Source organism: Pan troglodytes, chromosome 16 (genome assembly GCF_028858775.2).
Source record: "Pan troglodytes isolate AG18354 chromosome 16, NHGRI_mPanTro3-v2.0_pri, whole genome shotgun sequence".
Classification (NCBI taxonomy): Eukaryota; Metazoa; Chordata; class Mammalia; order Primates; family Hominidae; genus Pan; species Pan troglodytes.
In genome coordinates this window covers 67,527,041-67,543,427 of record NC_072414.2, presented here as the reverse complement: position 1 = coordinate 67,543,427, position 16,387 = coordinate 67,527,041, and the positions used below count along the sequence as shown (strand labels likewise).

Below are 16,387 nucleotides of genomic sequence, written 5' to 3'. Positions count from 1 at the left end.
TCTGCCTCCCAGGTTCAAGCGATTCTCCTGCCTTAGCCTCCCGAGTAGCTGGGACTACAGGCACCCACCACCACTTCCGGCTAATTTTTGTATTTTTAGTAGAGACGGGGTTTCAGCGTATTGACCAGGCTGGTCTCGAACTCCTGATTTTGTGATCCGCCCACCTCGGCCTCCCAAAGTGCTGGGATTACAGGTGTGAGCCACTGCGCCTGGCCTGATGTTAAACATCTTTTCTTGTGCGTATTGGTCTTTTGTATATCTTCTTTGGAGAAATGTCTATTCAAATCCTTTGCTCTTTTTTTTTTTTTTTTTTTTTTTTGAGATGGAGTCTTGCTCTGTCGCCCAGGCTGGAGTGCAGTGACGCGATCTTGGCTCACTACAAGCTCCGCCTCCCGGGTTCACGCCATTCTCCTGCCTCAGCCTCCCAAACAGCTGGGACTACAGGTGCCCGTCACTGCGCCCGGCTAATTTTTTTTGTATTTTCAGTAGAGACGAGGTTTCACTGTGTTAGCCAGGATGGTCTCGATCTCCTGACCTCATGATCTGCCCTCCTTGTTTTTTAATTGAGTTATTTATCTTTTTATTATTGAATTATAAGAGTTTTTAATATATTCTAGATACAAGTTTCTTATCAGATACATGATTTGCACATATTTTCTTTCATTCTGTGGGTTGTCTTTTTGTCTTCTTGGTGATATTGTTGGCAGCACAGAATTTTTAAATTTTGATGTAGTCTAATTTGCCTAGATTATGCTTAAACTCTAAGATTCAGTAACGGAGTGGTGATGCCATTAACAAGGTTATGAGATGCAGAAGGGAAGGGTAGGTGTTTCAGGGGTGGGAAGTACTTAGGCAACAGAAGGCAGTTAATTCCATTCTGGATATACTGAGTTTTCGGTGCAGAGGAGACAAACAGAAAGAGATACCAAGCAGACATCTGGCAGTATAGATGAGTGTGGAGGAAAGAAGTCTGGAGATGAAGGAGCATTAGGAGGCACAAGTGAAGCTATAGAAATAGATGAGATCCACCCCTAATGGGAACAGCATCTAAGAGAAAAGGGGGACCTAAAACAGCCCCCTGAAGATTACATATTTTGGGGGAGTGTGTGGAGGAATGTTTAGAGGGAAAAACAGAGTAGTGCTATGTCATGGGGCCAAGGGAACGGATGTCAAGAAGGGAGATGTGGCTGGTAGCATTACGTAAGGCAAGGAGTAGAGTGGGGAGAATAAGAAAGAGGTATGGGAGGCCAGGCGCAGTGGCTCATACCTGTAATCCCAGCACTTTGGGAGGCTGAGGTGGGTGGATCACCTGAGGTCAGGAGTTCAAGACCAGCCTGGCCAAAATGGTGAAACCCTGTCTCTACTAAAAATACAAAAATGAGCCGGGCGTATTGGCGTGTGCCTGTAGTCCCGGCTACTAGGGAGGCTAAAATGGGAGGATCGCTTGAACCCGGGAGGTGGAGGTTGCAGTGAACCGAGATTGTGCCACTGCACTTCAGCTTGGGTGACAGAGTAAGACTCCAATTCAAAAAAAAAAAAAAAAGGAAAAAAAGGAAGAGTTATGAGAAGAGGTCAGAGGGCCTTCAGTAGGACTGTGGGGTAGGAAATCTGGACTGTGGCTGTCAGATTGAGCAAGAAGGCAGCATCAAGAAGTATTAAGTAGTTTTTAAACTAGGAGAAAGTGGAGTAGCTCAACAGAAATGCTGAGTGACAAAAAGTTTTTTTTTTGAGACGGGGTCTCGCTCTGTCGCCAGGCTGGAGTGCAGTGGTGCTATCTCGGCTCACTGCAACCTCCATCTCCCAGCTTCAAGTGATTCTCCCGCCTCAACCTCCCGAGTAGCTGGGACTACGGGTGCATGCCACCACGCCTGGCTAATTTTTGTATTTTTAGTAGAGACGGCTTGTCACCATGTTGGCCAGGATGGTCTCGATTTCTTGGCCTCATGATCTGCCCGCCACAGCCTCTCAAAGTGCTGGGATTATAGGCATGAGCCACTGTTCCTGGCCACAAAAAGTTTTTTTTTTAAAGTGAGCCGGGCGTGGTGGCTCATGCCTGTAATCCCAGCACTTTGGGAGGCCGAGGCGGGCGGATCACGAGGTCAGGAGATCGAGAGCATCCTGGCTAACACGGTGAAACCCCGTCTCTACTAAAAATACAAAAAATTAGCTGGGCACAGTGGCGGGCGACTGTAGTCCCAGCTACTCGGGAGGCTGAGGCAGGAGAATGGCGTGAACCCGGGAGGCGCAGCTTGCAGTGAGCTGAGATAGCGCCACTGCACTCCAGCCTGGGCGACAGAGCGAGACTCCATCTCAAAAAAAAAAAGATTGGGAGTGAGTGCCTAAAGGGAAGGAGAAATGAAAGATTCAATGAGAGAGATTAATTGATGGGACAAAGTCTTTTTCTTTTTTTTCTTTTTGAGACGAAGTCTCACTCTGTCACCAGGCTGGAGTGCAGTGGCGTGATCTTGGCTTATTGCAACCTGCGCCTCCTGGGTTCAAACGATTTTCCTGCCTCAGCCTCCTGAGTAGCTGGGATTATAGGTGCCCGCCAACACGCCCAGCTAATTTTTGTATTTTTGGTAGAGACGGGGTTTCACCATGTTGGCCAGGATGGTCTCAATCTCTTGACCTCGTGATCCGCCCGCCTTGGTCTCCCAAAGTGCTGGGACTACAGGCGTGAGCCACCTCGCCCAGCCCATGGGACAAAGTCTTTACAGATGGAAGAGACTGAGTGAAGAGTTTGTCTTCCCAAATTAATTTCACCACATCACTGTTTTTGTTGGTTTGGTTTGGTGTTGTTTCGTTTTTTAAGACAGATTTCCTAACATCCTGTAGTATAGTATTTGGGGCATCGGTTTGAGAAATGCTGGTCTAGTCTAAGAGCATCTCAAGGTCAGGGATCTTATTCATCTCTGAGTTGTGGCAAACATAATAGTAATGATGATAGGAGGAGATGGACAAAGTAAGGAAAGGAAGAGGGTTCATCACCCTGACCCGGGAGGTGAGGCAGTAAGCATGGTGTGGTTGCAGGTGGAGATGGAGGAGAGAAGCCGAAGTTCATAGTCAGTGGCCCCCATCATCCTGTCAGCTGTGCAGGAGACACAGCCAACTCCCTAGAGCACCTGGGGTGGAGGTGCCACTGTCAGCCTTTTCTGCCCTCATTCTTTTTTTTTTTTTTTTTTTTGAGACAGAGTTTCGCTCTTGGTGCCCAGGCTGGAGTGCAATGGCACCATCTCGGCTCACTGCAACCTCTGCCTCCCAGGTTCAAGCAATTCTCGTGGCTCAGCCTTCCTAGTAGCTGGGATTACAGGTGCCTGCCACCACACCCAGCTAATTTTTTATATTTTTTAGTAGAGACGAGATTTCACTATGTTGGCCAGGCTGGTCTTGAACTCCTGACCTCAGGTGATCCACCTGCCACAGCCTCCCAAAGTGCTGGGATTACAAGCATGAGCCACCATGCCCGGCTCTCTGCCCTCATTCTTTCACTCAGGTTTTTAATATACACACAGGATATTAATGCCTTGTCATTGCAGACTTTCGAGTAGCACACCCCTGCTGATCTTTAACACTATTTTTTGCATTTCCAGTTGATGCTTTCTGAGTGGTTAATTGACGTTCCTTCAGATTTGGGGCAGGAATGGATTGTGGTCGTGTGCCCTGTTGGAAAAAGAGCCCTTATCGTGGCCTCCAGGGTGAGTAGCTGCCTGCCCCCATGCCAGTAGGCCTGGTCTGTAGTGGGAGGGATTCTTTGTGCTCCGTTTTCCTCATACGCCACAACAGCTGTGCCTGGAGTGGAGCTTGAAACACTTTCGTGCAGGAAGGTTTGTTGAGAGCCATCTTTGGTCGAGTAACATTCCTGCAGAATGAGGAGGCAAGAGGGCGAGGAGACCTTGAGGTCTAATAAGAATGGTAACTTTCTCTCCATGCAGGGTTCTACCAGTGCCTACACCAAGAGTGGCTACTGTGTCAACAGGTTTTCTTCACTTCTGCCAGGAGGCAACAGGCGAAACTCAACAGCAAAAGGTACCTACATAGAGTGTCTACTTATTGATCAGTAAAAGACAGTGTAATTTGCTTTAAAGACCCACTTTGATAGCTTATCTTTGTTTTTTTTGTTGTTGTTTTTTGAGACAGAGTCTCACTTTGTCACCCAAGCTGGAGTGCAGTGGCACCATATCGGCTCACTGTAACTTCCGCCTCCTGGGTTCAAGTGATTCTCCTGCCTCAGCCTCCTGAGTAGCTGGGATTATAGGCTGCGCCCGGCTAATTTTTGTACTTTTAGTAGAGACTGGATTTCACCATTTTGGCCAGGCTGGTCTTGAACTCCTGGCCTCAAAGTGATCCACCCACCTTGGCCTCCCAAATTGCTGGGATTACAGGCATAAGCCACTGCACCCGGCCTGAAAGCTTATCTTTGAAACTGCATGTAGACACCATCCTGGCCCCTGGACCAAGGACCTCCCCTTCAAGGTCAAGTGTCCCCAGTTGCAGAATAAATGCAGCCCCATGAGGCCTGATGGTCCGTAAATTCCTGAATTAAGGTCAACATGTCTTTGGACTTCTATTACGGGACAACAGATACAGATTTGGGGGGAAACGTCTCTGAGAGAATACTAAGCATAGTGGTACAGCCAGCTGATGCTGGGGCTTCCCTGCCAAACTCCCTTTTCTCCTTTCTCATTGTTGTAACCTTAGGTTCTTCCTCCCCACTGGGCCTAGCTGAGTAGACTAAGGTCATGGAGGAGAAATAACTTACCCACAGTTATTCAGTAAGGAATTGGCAGAGCTGGGCTTGCTTTCTTCTCTACCTGCTCAGGCTCCTTTGGTGGTTCCTCATGTCCTCTGTACTGAGCCCAGACTTCTCTTTTTTATTTTTTGACATGGTCTCACTCTGTGGCCCAGGCTCGGGTTCAAGGGCATGATCACAGCTCACTGCAGCCTTTATCTCTCAGGCTCAAGTGATCCTCCCACCTCAATTTCCTGAGTAACTGAGACTACAGGAGTGTGCCACCATGCCCAGCTAATTTTTTGTATTTTTGGTAGAGATGGGGTTTTGCCATGTTGCCCAGGCTGGTCTGAAACTCCTGGGCTCAAAGCCATCTGCCTGCCTTGGCCTCCCAAAGTGCTGGGAGTATAGGTGTGAGCCACTGCACCTGGCCTTGCTCTGACTTCTCTGTTGGCGTTTAGTACCTTTCACATGCAGGCTTTGTCCCACCCATCCCATGTCTTTCCCCTACTCCTTATACCCACCTTCTGTTCAGCTGACTTATCTCCCCACATGTGCCCAGTTCATTCTGCCTCTGGGGCTTTGCTCATGCCACATCAGTACTTGGGTCTGAAATGCCCTCTCTTCTCCCCTCTGCCCTGTTGTTTAAACCCGGCTGGTCCCAGAAGACTATTTGTATGGCACCTCTCCCTTGAAGCATTTCCTGCTGCTCCAGCCTTCTCTTTCGGGAACTCCTGTTGCTCTTAGTATGAGCTCTGTAATTTAGCTCTTAGTTCTTCTGTGATCATCTTATCCCCTTAACCAAATGGTAACTTCCTTAAAGGCAGGGAATATTTATAGTTAATATTCCCCACATAACACAGTGCCTATGATAGGAACTCAAAAAGCAGTTGTAAACTAAAATGGAAGATGACTTGCTTTTAAACCTCATTGAGGTGAGTAAATGTGCCAGTTTATCTAAAACTTCAGAATTCTCACTTTGCTTAAGGTTTGCCTTGATGCGTCTTGTGCTGTCTTACCCTGAGTCACCATGAAGCTGTAGCTGGTAGCCAGGCAGGGTTCTCTCCCCAGTGAATCCTTAGTCCTTAGTGCCAGTGACTGCTGCAAGCACTGAGGATTGTTGGACTCAAGCCTCTGGGATGGGGCTCCCTAGGTTGTGGTGGAGGGAACCTGGTTGGAAGAAGAACTCTGTGCTGACTTTCTGCTTTGTGTCCTCAGACTACACCATTCTAGATTGCATTTACAGTGAGGTAAACCAGACCTACTACGTTCTGGATGTGATGTGCTGGCGGGGACACCCTTTTTATGATTGCCAGGTAGGGATGGATCCTCCTCTCGTGGCTCTTCCTGTCTTCTCCTCTCCTCCTGGGAAAGCGGCTCAGCATGTGGGTTTGGTATGTGACCAACTTCTTGGTGTGCACAGGATGTGGTATATCAAGAACATTATCTAATGCTCCCTGCATCTTTGAGTGTGTTTAAATTAGCTTAGTTTTAAAAGAGAAATAGGAGGAACTAAGAGAAACATGCAGTTCTTGAGAGGAAGAAAGAAAGAAACGGCAGGGGTGTAGGCTGGGACTTGATAGCAGCTGCACCCGCCCCCTTATCACTCTCCAGAGTATGGGAGGATTTCTGGCAGTGAAGATTGTGGGGCAAGGGGGTGGGGATGCCACCTTGTGCAGCAGCCCCAGGAAGAGAAGGTGGAATTGAATGTAAGTCACCATCTACTAGACTCCTGCAACCTCCACTCCTTCACCAACCACATCCTGACCCTGAAAATGGCAGGGCCTCCTTGGTATGACCCAGAACCTCAAATCTCAAAGGTTAGCTCTAGGAGGAGACTTTTCAAATGAGGAGAGGCCCCAATATTCTCCCCTTCAGTTTCACCATACCCCCAACATTTTACTATTGGTGATTCTTAACAGGTAACAGCAGCAGTCATCAGGTGAGGCTGAGTGAGCCCCACCAGCCTCCATCCCTGTTAATAACACTCTCCCCGTCATTGTCCCTGTTGTATAATGGTGGGTTTGGGAGTTTTGGTACTTCCTTTTGCTCCCTGTCAGTTAGTTTATCATAGTGGTTCTCAATGTGTAGTCTCCAGACCAGGCATATCAGAACGTTGTAGAAATGGTCCTGAGGCTGATGTGTGAACAGGCCTCCAGTGATCTTCATGCAGGCTGTCACCATAGGCTGCTTCTTTCTAAGCCATTCTCGCATACTAGGTTTCCAAAACACGCTAGGTATTGGTACTCAGAATTCTAAGGTGCATCTCATTCAAACAATAACAATCAAGATGTGCATTGCTAAGCACTTTCTGCATTAGCTCATTAAATCCCTTACAACACGTCCTTATTGTAAGGTAAGTACTATTATTATCCTTTTTTTTCTTTGAGACGGAGTCTCGCTCTGTCGCCCAGGTTGGAGTGCAGTGGTGCGATCTGGGCTCACTGCAACCTCCGCATCCTGGGTTCAAGCACTTCTCCTGCCTCCGCCTTCTGAGTAGCTGGGATTACAGGCGCTTGCCACCACACCCAGCTAATTTTTGTATTTTTAGTAGAGACGGCGTTTCACCATGTTGGCCAGGCTGTCTTGAACTCCTGACCTCAAGTGATCCACCCACTTTGGCCTACCGAAGTGCTGGGCATGAATGACTGCACCTGGCCTGTCCTTGACATATAGATATGGAAGCTGAGATGCTAAGAAGCACAGGTCTTAAGTACCTTGCCCAAGTGTAGAACCAAGCCTACAACTCAGAACATAAATTCAATCTAGAACATATTTTCCTTTAATTCTGCTGAAGGATATTTTATTACATGTATTCACAACCTACAAATTTGGTAACTAAAACCAAATATATTTTTATAATTTAAACAAAAGACTGTATGTATCTTTTTAAATTTCCAAAAGCAAAATAATTTAAAAGAATGAAGAGGCCCGGTGGGTGCGGTGGCTCACACCTGTAATCCCAGCACTTTGGGAGGCTCGAGGTGGAGAGATCAAGAGGTCAGGAGATAGAGACCACTCTGGCCAACATGGTGAAACCCTGTCTCTACCAAAAATACAAAAATTAGCCTGGTGTGGTAGTGGGCGCCTGTAGTCCCAGCTACTCGGGAGGCAGGAGAATCGCTTGAACTTGGGAGGCAGAGGTTACAGTGAGCCAAGACTGTACCATTGCACTCCAGCCTGAGTGACAGAGCAAGACTCCATCTCAAAAAAAAAAAGCACGGGGTGTTTTTGTTTATATTAGAGTTTGAAATGGAAAGTATTTCATCTTTCTGTTTCCCTTCTCTGTGGCAGACTGATTTCCGATTCTACTGGATGCATTCAAAGTTACCAGAAGAAGAAGGACTGGGAGAGAAAACCAAGCTTAATCCTGTAAGGCCTGGTGTTAGGATCACCGAGTTCCTTATGGGGAGTAGTGTGGATTGGTCTGTTATCTAAATATAATCATTATGTATGAAATGATCTTTTTTGAGGCAGCATGGTATAAAGGGAAGAGTATCAGTCATGTAGATCTGAATTCCATTTTTGGCTTTTATTATTACTAATTTAACATCCTGTGTTCTCACTCATAATTGGGAGCTAAGCTATGAGGATATAAAGGCATAAGAATGACACAATGGACTTTGGGAACTCTGGGGAAGGGTAAGGGGGGTGAGGGATAATTGGGTGCAGTGTATGCTGCTTGGGTGGTGGGTGCACCAAATCTCAGAAATCACCACAAAAGAACTTATTCATGTAACCAAACACTACCTCTTCCCCAAAAACCTATTGAAGTAATAATAACTAAAAAGACTAAAAAAAATTTATTACTAAGTTAAGTTAATAATCTCACTTACCCTTAGATTTTCCATCTGAAAAATAGGATAATAACATCTAATTTACAGGGTTGTTATAAGAACCAAATTATATAAATATGCAAGTCCTCCTAACATAATACTCATGGTAGGCACTCAATAATAATCAGTGATTTAAATATGTGACAGCTATTTTCAGGGCATTTTATTAGCCCTGCAGATTGGCATTTGCTTGGATTGCTCACAAAAAATGTTAAAGCCAAGGGCCAGGCGCCGTGGCTTACGCCTGTAATCCCAGCACTTTGGGAGGCCGAGGCAGGTGGATCATTTGAGGTCAGGAATTCGAGACCAGCCTGACCAACATGGCAAAACCCCGTCTCTACTAAATACAAAAACAATTAGCCAAGTGTAGTGGTGCACGCCTATAATCCCAGCTACTTGGGAGGCTGAGGCAGGAGAACCACTTGAACCCGGGAGGCAGAGGTTGCAGTGAGCCAAGATTGCGCCACTGTACTCCAGCCTGGGCAACAGAGCGAGACTCTGTCACAAAAAAAAAAAAAAAAAAAAAAAAAGTTAAAGGGAATTGGACAACCAGTTATAGGAGAATAAATATGATCAGTACTTTCAGTGATGTTATTATCATGTAGGTCCTGGAGGAACATGCATTGAGGAAGGGGAAGACTGCTCTCTCTAAGACACTGGTTTAAGTGCTCTATGTATATTATCTCACTGAATCCACACAGCAACCCTATGAAGTAGATATGTGCTGTTGTTATCCCATTTTACAGATGGGAAGATGGAAGTATATGGAGGTTAAATGATTGGCAGAATGGGATTCAAACCCAAGCAATCTGACTTTAGAGTTTGTAGCTCTAATCACTTAGTTATGCTGCTTCAGTCTAAAAATCCTTGCAGGTGTGAAAAGGATTTCACTAGCCCTTTATTAGTGGTAGCTGTCATGGGGCCAAGAGAATAACACACAACCACTCAACCTAGTACAATACAGTGGTTCCCACTCCTGACTGTATGTTAAAATCAACTGGAGAGCTTTTTTTTTTTTTTTTGAGACAGAGTCTCGCTCTGTCACCCAGGCTGGAGTGCAGTGGCGTGATCTCGGCTCACTGCAAGCTCCGCCTCCTGGGTTCACGCCATTCTCCTGCCTCAGCCTCCTGAGTAGCTGAGACTACAGGCGCCCTCCACCATGCCCGGCTAATTTTTTGTATTTTTAGTAGAGACGGCGTTTCACTGTGTTAGCAAGGATGGTGTCGATCTCCTGACCTTGTGATCTGCCTGCCTCAGCCTCCCAAAGTGCTGGGATTACAGGTGTGATCCACTGCACCCGGCCCAGTGAAGAGCTTTAAAAAAAATACCTGGGCCAGGCCGGGTGCGGTAGCTCACGCCTGTAATCCCAGCACTTTGGGAGGCCAAGACAGGCGAATCACGAGGTCAGGAGATCGAGACCATCCTGGCTAACACAGTGAAACCCCGTCTCTACTAAAAATACAAAAAATTAGCCGGTCGTGGTGGTGGGCGCCTATAGTCCCAGCTACTTGGGAGGCTGAGCAGGAGAATGCTGTGAACCCAGGAGGCCGAGCTTGCAGTTAGCCGAGATCATGGCACTGCACTCCAGCCTGGGTGAGGGAGCGAGACTTTGTCTCAAAAAAAAAAAAAAAAAAAAATACCTGGGCCAGGCACAGTGACTCACATCTGTAATCCCAGCACTTTGGGTGGCCAAGGCAGGTGGACTGCCTGAGCTCAGTAGTTCAGAGCAGCCTGGGCAACATGGCAAAACCCCATTTCTACAAAAGAAATACAAACAAAAAAATTAGCCAGGTATGGTGATGTGTGCCTATAATCCCACCACTTTGGGAGGCTGAAGTAGGTGGATTGTTTGAGCCCAGGAGTTTGAGACAAGCCTGGGCAACACAGCAGAACCCCATCTCTACAAAAAAATACAAAAACAGATTAGGCATGGTGGCGTGCACCTGTAGTCCCAGCTACTTGAGAGGCTGAGGTAGGAGGATCACTTGAGCCCAAGAGGTTGAGGCTGCAGTGAGCTGTGATTGTGCCACTGCACTCCAGCCTGGGTGAAAGAGCGCAACCCTGTCTCAAAAAAAACAACAAAAAACCTGGATCCCACCCCAGACCAGTTCAGTCAGAATCTCAGGGTAGGGCCTGTGCATCAGTAATTTTTTTTTTTTTTTTTTTTGAGAACGAGTCTTGCTCTGTTGCTCAGGCTAGAGTGCAGTGGCACAATCTCAGCTCACTGCAACCTCCGCCTCCCAGGTTCAAGCGATTCTTCTGCCTCAGCCTCCCAAGTAGCTGGGACTACTGGCATGTACCACCATGCCTGGCTAATTTTTGTATTTTTAGTAGAGACGGGGTTTCGCCATATTGGTCAGACTGGTCTCGAACTCCTGACCTCGTGATCCGCCCTTCTCGGCCTCCCAAAGTGCTGGGATTACAGGCGTGAGCCACCACACCTGGCCAGCATCAGTAATTTATTTTTATTTATTTTTTATTTTTAGAGACGGAGTCTCGCTCTGTCACCCGGGTTGGAGTGCAGTGGCGCAATCTCGGCCCACTGCAAGCTCCGCCTCCCGGGTTCATGTCATTTTCCTGCTTCAGCCTCCTGAGTATCAGTAATTTTTAAAAGCTCCCTAGATGATTCTTGTGGATAAAAGAAGGTTGGGGCTGGGTACAGTGGCTCATGCCTATAATCCCAGCATACTGGGAAACTGAGGTGGGAGAATCCCTTGAGCCCAGGAATTTGAGGATGCAGTGAGCTGTGATTGTGCCACTGCTCTCTAGCATGGGTGACAGAATGAGATCTCATCTCTTAAAAAAAAGGGGGAGGGAAGATTGGGAACCACGACCTAGTAGTTAAGAGAGTAAGTAGAGGGGAATTAGTAGAGAAGGATGAGACTGAAAACTTTTCTTCTTTGTTTTTTTGTTTTGGCTTGGTTTAGTTTGGTTTGGTTTGGTTTTTGAGACAGGGTCTGGCTCTGTCACTCAGGCTGGAGTGCAGTGGCACAATCTGAGCTTACTGCAGCCTTGACCTCAGGCTCAAGCGATCCTCCTACCTCAGCAGCCTCCCAAGTAGCTGGGACTACAAGTTTTTCTTCTTTGACAGAGATTTTCTTTTCTTTTTGCCTTTTTTGAGATGGAGTCTTACTCTGTCACCCAGTCTGGAGTGCAGTGGCATGATCATGGCTCACTGCAACCTCCCCTTCCTGGGTTCAAGCTATTTTCCTGCCTCAACCTCCCAAGTAGCTTGGACTACAGGCACATGCCACTATGCCTGGCTAATTTTTGTATTTTTAGTACAGACGGGGTTTCACCATGTTGGCCAGGCTTGTCTTGATTTCTTGACCTCAGGTGATCCTCCTGACTTTGCCTCCCAAAGTGCTGGGATTACAGGTGTGAGCCACTATGCCTGGCCTGACAGAGGTTTTCAATTGCTTGGGCCAGTATCATTTATAACGTACTAATTCCTTGTTCTAATTTCTATTTCAGTTTAAATTTGTGGGGCTAAAGAACTTCCCTTGCACTCCCGAAAGCCTGTGTGATGTGCTATCTATGGATTTCCCTTTTGAGGTAACGAAACCATTGTCTTTATTGCCTTGACATGATGATAGGCTGCAGAGAGACTTAGTTACACAAAGTCTTAAAATATTCCTTGATTGTGCTGTGTCAAAGCATCAGAATGGGACAAAGCTGATTCTGGAGAAAGGATGTACTTGCTGCCCTTCAGAGCCTGAGCTCCACCCCTGCTGGATAAGTCAGAATGCTGGCACTGGAAGGGCCCTTAATGGACAGCTCGTCCAACTCCCTCATCTTATAGATGGAGAAACTGAGGTCTGGAGAAACTGAGGCCCAGATAGGAGCAAGACTTGCATGCCTAGATCCTTCTTGTGTGCCTCTTCCTACTGCAAGCTGAGACCCAGGTCCCTGGTTTGGCTGTCGTGGCTGCTTGTAAAGTGAAGGGGCTTCTGTGACTGAATGACTCCAACAAATGTCCAAATCCCTAATCCTTTCCTCACCAAAGAAGATGGCCCTTGGGGACAGCAGCACTTGCTGAGCAGGAGCATGAGTCAGGTGACCACCTCATTCCAGTTTGCTCAGGACTCGCCCTGTTTTAGCACTGAAAGTCTCACAGCAGCTGGGCATGGTGGCTCACGCCTATAATCCCAGCACTTGGGAAGGCCGAGGCCGGTGGATCACTTGAGGTCAGGAGTTCAAGACCAGCCTGGCCAACATGGCAAAACCTCGTTTCTACTAAAAATACAAAAATTAGCTGGGCGTATTGGCACATGCCTGTAATCCCAGCTACTCGGGAGGCTGAGGCAGGAGAATCACTTGAACTTGGGAGGCAGAGGTTGCAGTGAGCCGAGATTGAGCCACTGCACTCCAGCCTGGGCAACAGCGCAAGACTCTGTCCAAAAAACAAACCTCACAGCCCCAGAGGCTCCCCAGTCCTCAACAGTCTTGTCAGCCTCAGAACCTGCAGCTACCTTCTCTAGGCTCAACAAGCACATTTTCCTTTGCCCATCATTCCCTTAAAAATTCTGCCTTGGCCGGGCACAGTGGCTCACACCTGTAATCCCAGCACTTTGGGAGGTCGAGGCAGGTGGATCACCTGAGGTCAGGAGTTCAAGACCAGCCTCGCCAACATGGTGATACCCCGGCTCTACTAACAGTACAAAAATTAGCCAGGCATGGTGGCACATGCCTGTAGTCCCAGCTACTTGGGAAGTTGAGGCAGGAGAATCTCTTGAACCCGGGAGGCGGAGGTTGCACTGAGCTGAGATCGCACCACTGCACTCCACTGCAGCCTGGGCAACGAGCGAAACTCCATCTCAGAAAGAAAAAAAAAAAAAATCTGCCCAGTCACTGCAAGCATTTGCTTGAACTGGATGTAATTTTATATAAGGATCACAGCTTCCCAAATAAGGAAATGGCAAAGGCTGAGTTGCCAGCATTTCTGGGAGTCAATTAAGAAGGTGGTAAGAATACCATCTTTATTTATAACCCTTATGCCCCAGTGACAATAAATGCTTTTTAGAGATGAGTCACTGAATCATAGAAAATAAAATGTGGGACTGTAGGAGGTCTTCCCGTTGAGAAAAACTGTTTCCCAGAACATGGCTCACAAACAATTTAGGGGGAGGTTTAGGCAACCAACAGTAGCCAGGGAAGCAGGGCATCTGGACAGCCTGTTTCCACTGTGTGCAGCAATCTGCTGCCCCGGAGGGGCCTGTCCAGTTCCTCTGCTTTTCATTCCATGCACAGAGCTCATCCACCACAACACAGACCCCTAAGTGGTGGAAAGTCCATGGAATCTGGGGACAGAAGACCAGAGTTCAAGTTGAAGTCCTGCTTCCTACTCACTGTGTGTTTTAAGGAGGTCCTCAGAACTCCCTGAGTATGAGCAGCCCCATCTCTCAGACACCGTCATGGGTAAGATAGTAAAATAGTGGGCAGGAAAGCACTCTGTAAACAGGAAAGTGCTATTTATGTTTTTCTTTTCTTTTTTTTTTTTCTTTTTTTGAGACAGAGTCTCACTCTGTCGCCAGGCTGGAGTGCAGTGGTGCAGTCTCAGCTCACTGCATCCTCTGCCTACTGGGTTCAGGCGGTTGTCGTGTCTCAGCCACCCGAGTAGCTGGGATTACAGGCATGTGCCACACATGCCTGGCTATTTTTTTGAATTTTTAGTAGAAATGGAGTCTTACCATGTTGCCCAGGCTGGTCTCAAACTCCTGAGCTCAAGCAATCTGCCTGCCTCAGCCTCCAAAGTGCTGGGATTATAAGCATGAGCCACCACGCCCAGCCAATGTTTTTATTTTCTCAAATTTAGTTTTCTAGGCCATTTCTTTATTTAGAGAAACGGCATGTGTGAGAAGCTGGGACTCCTTCCTCTGTCAGTGACCCAGAAAAAGGAGTCGGACCACAAGAGCTGCCCTTGTGTGTATAGGCTCTCCTGGAAACATGTGGCCCCAGAAGTCATTTGATCCTCAATTTCCCCCCGTCTTATAGGTAGATGGACTTCTCTTCTACCACAAACAGACCCACTACAGCCCCGGAAGCACTCCCTTGGTGGGCTGGCTGCGCCCCTACATGGTGTCAGATGTCCTTGGTGTAGCTGTGCCGGCTGGCCCGCTGACCACCAAGCCAGACTATGCTGGGCACCAGCTCCAGCAGATTATGGAGCACAAGAAGAGCCAGAAGGAAGGCATGAAGGAGAAACTCACACACAAGGCCTCTGAGAATGGGCACTATGAGTTGGAGCACCTGTCTACTCCCAAGTTGAAGGGTTCTTCCCATAGCCCAGACCACCCTGGATGCCTCATGGAGAATTAAAGAGAGAAGCCTCCTTAAGGAGCCACAGGATGGTACCTGGCCCCAAAAGGAATCCTGGAGAGGAGGACAGTGACAACAGGTGACTTCATTCTTTAGAGTGAACTTTCCAAACCCAGTCCAGCTGGAAACAGCTTATCTATAATCTGAAATGCTGGCTCAAACAGTTATGGGGAGGTTCCCAGATTGCGTAGCATTCAGATTGATTTGAGCAGCTCCTACTGTGATAAGTGTATCCCAGATCCACAATGTAAATATATGTGATTTGTAAGAAAGAACTGGTTTGTGGTTCTTAAGCTTTAGATAGCCATGAATCTCCCCTTCCCATCTCAGTCCCCTGGGCTACTTCAACCATGGCTGTTCAAGTCTTGGCCCATTTCACTCTTTTTAGTACTCAAAGATTCTGCTGAGTTTCCAGTTGCTGCTGCCGAAAGGTTTTACCAGGAACTGCAATTCTGGGTATTTGAATATGTTCCCTCTTCTGAGAAGACAAGTGTGATTTTCTTTGGTTTAGACATTGCCAGAGATAAAATGCAAATGTAGTTCATTCACTCCTTCAGCAAACATTTGTGCCTACCAGGAGATAAGCTTGTCCTAGGCCCCTGCCAAGTAGAGGGGTTATGGAGGTGGACAGTACTTAGTCCCTGCCCTTGAGGAGCTCACACTCCTGTGAGAAAAGAAGCCCACCAGGACAGTTTGGGAGAAGAGGCTGGAGAGAGATAGCAGGTTTTAGATTTTGTGTCATGGATGAAGGGAGCTAAGAAAGAACTTTGAGCAGGCAAGGTCTCTTGAGATTTGTGAACTGGAGGTCTTTGGCAGCTGTGAGAATGGAAGATTGTGTTGGAAACTGACTAATTAGTTTCTGCTTTGTATTCAGGAAATGGATCCCACTTCCTGTGGCTTCAGTCAGCTCCCACATTGCTTCCCATCTTTCTAGGACTCTGTCATGGATACAAGTACTTCACCATTCCCTCCAGCAGCACTAGTGTCCTGTGGACAAATTTTCACAGGGATCCAGGTCAGCTCTTGTCTGACATGCAGTGGTCCCTGCATGTTGATTAGTTCTGGGAACAGATTCGGGCAGAGGTAGTAGTTATTTGGAGCCTGATTACACAACTTCAGTACATCCAGTGGAACTAGTCTTAGTGTCGGCTCTTAGAGAGTTGCTCAAGCTGACCTTGTAAAATTGGAAGACTCCCCGCTCCCACCCTCATCCATTGATGATCCTGCTGGCTGCAGATTCAAGCATTTGCCTACATCAATAAGCTCTTTCCTGAATTTAGGTCAATTCTGTAATAGGAACATTGTGTTCCTCTTGCCAAGGAGCATGTTTTAAGTGCCTAAACATTTAGTCTCTGTTTGATAATTTTCTGAGTGCTCTAGTCTGTGCTATCAGCAGCCAACCGTATCAGTTCAGAAGCTATGCATGCTAGTGTCAATAGTGACTTGGCCATACTCTGTTCAGAAATAATCAGGTCTGGAAGGACTACTTCCCCAAAGGGCGCAC

The 16,387-nt window shown here is 47.2% G+C and overlaps 1 protein-coding gene across 8 annotated transcripts in view; it reads left to right on the top strand.

Annotated features, from left to right (window-relative positions):
- Positions 1-15,158, top strand: part of SNUPN (snurportin 1) — a 28,260-nt gene extending 13,102 nt beyond the window's left edge. For 7 of the 8 annotated variants that reach the window (XM_063793968.1, XM_016927227.4, XM_016927226.4 and 4 more), the window contains 6 exons: positions 3,591-3,695; positions 3,933-4,026; positions 5,948-6,045; positions 8,024-8,101; positions 12,040-12,120; positions 14,560-15,158. In XM_063793968.1, coding sequence (XP_063650038.1) covers positions 3,591-3,695; positions 3,933-4,026; positions 5,948-6,045; positions 8,024-8,101; positions 12,040-12,120; positions 14,560-14,883 — 780 coding nt within the window. In that variant the 3' untranslated portion in view covers positions 14,884-15,158. Of the gene's footprint in view, positions 1-3,590; positions 3,696-3,932; positions 4,027-5,947; positions 6,046-8,023; positions 8,102-12,039; positions 12,622-14,559 lie in introns of all 8 variants that reach the window. The other variant, XR_010151312.1, reaches the window with a different exon arrangement.
- The last annotated feature ends 1,229 nt before the right edge of the window (positions 15,159-16,387 follow it).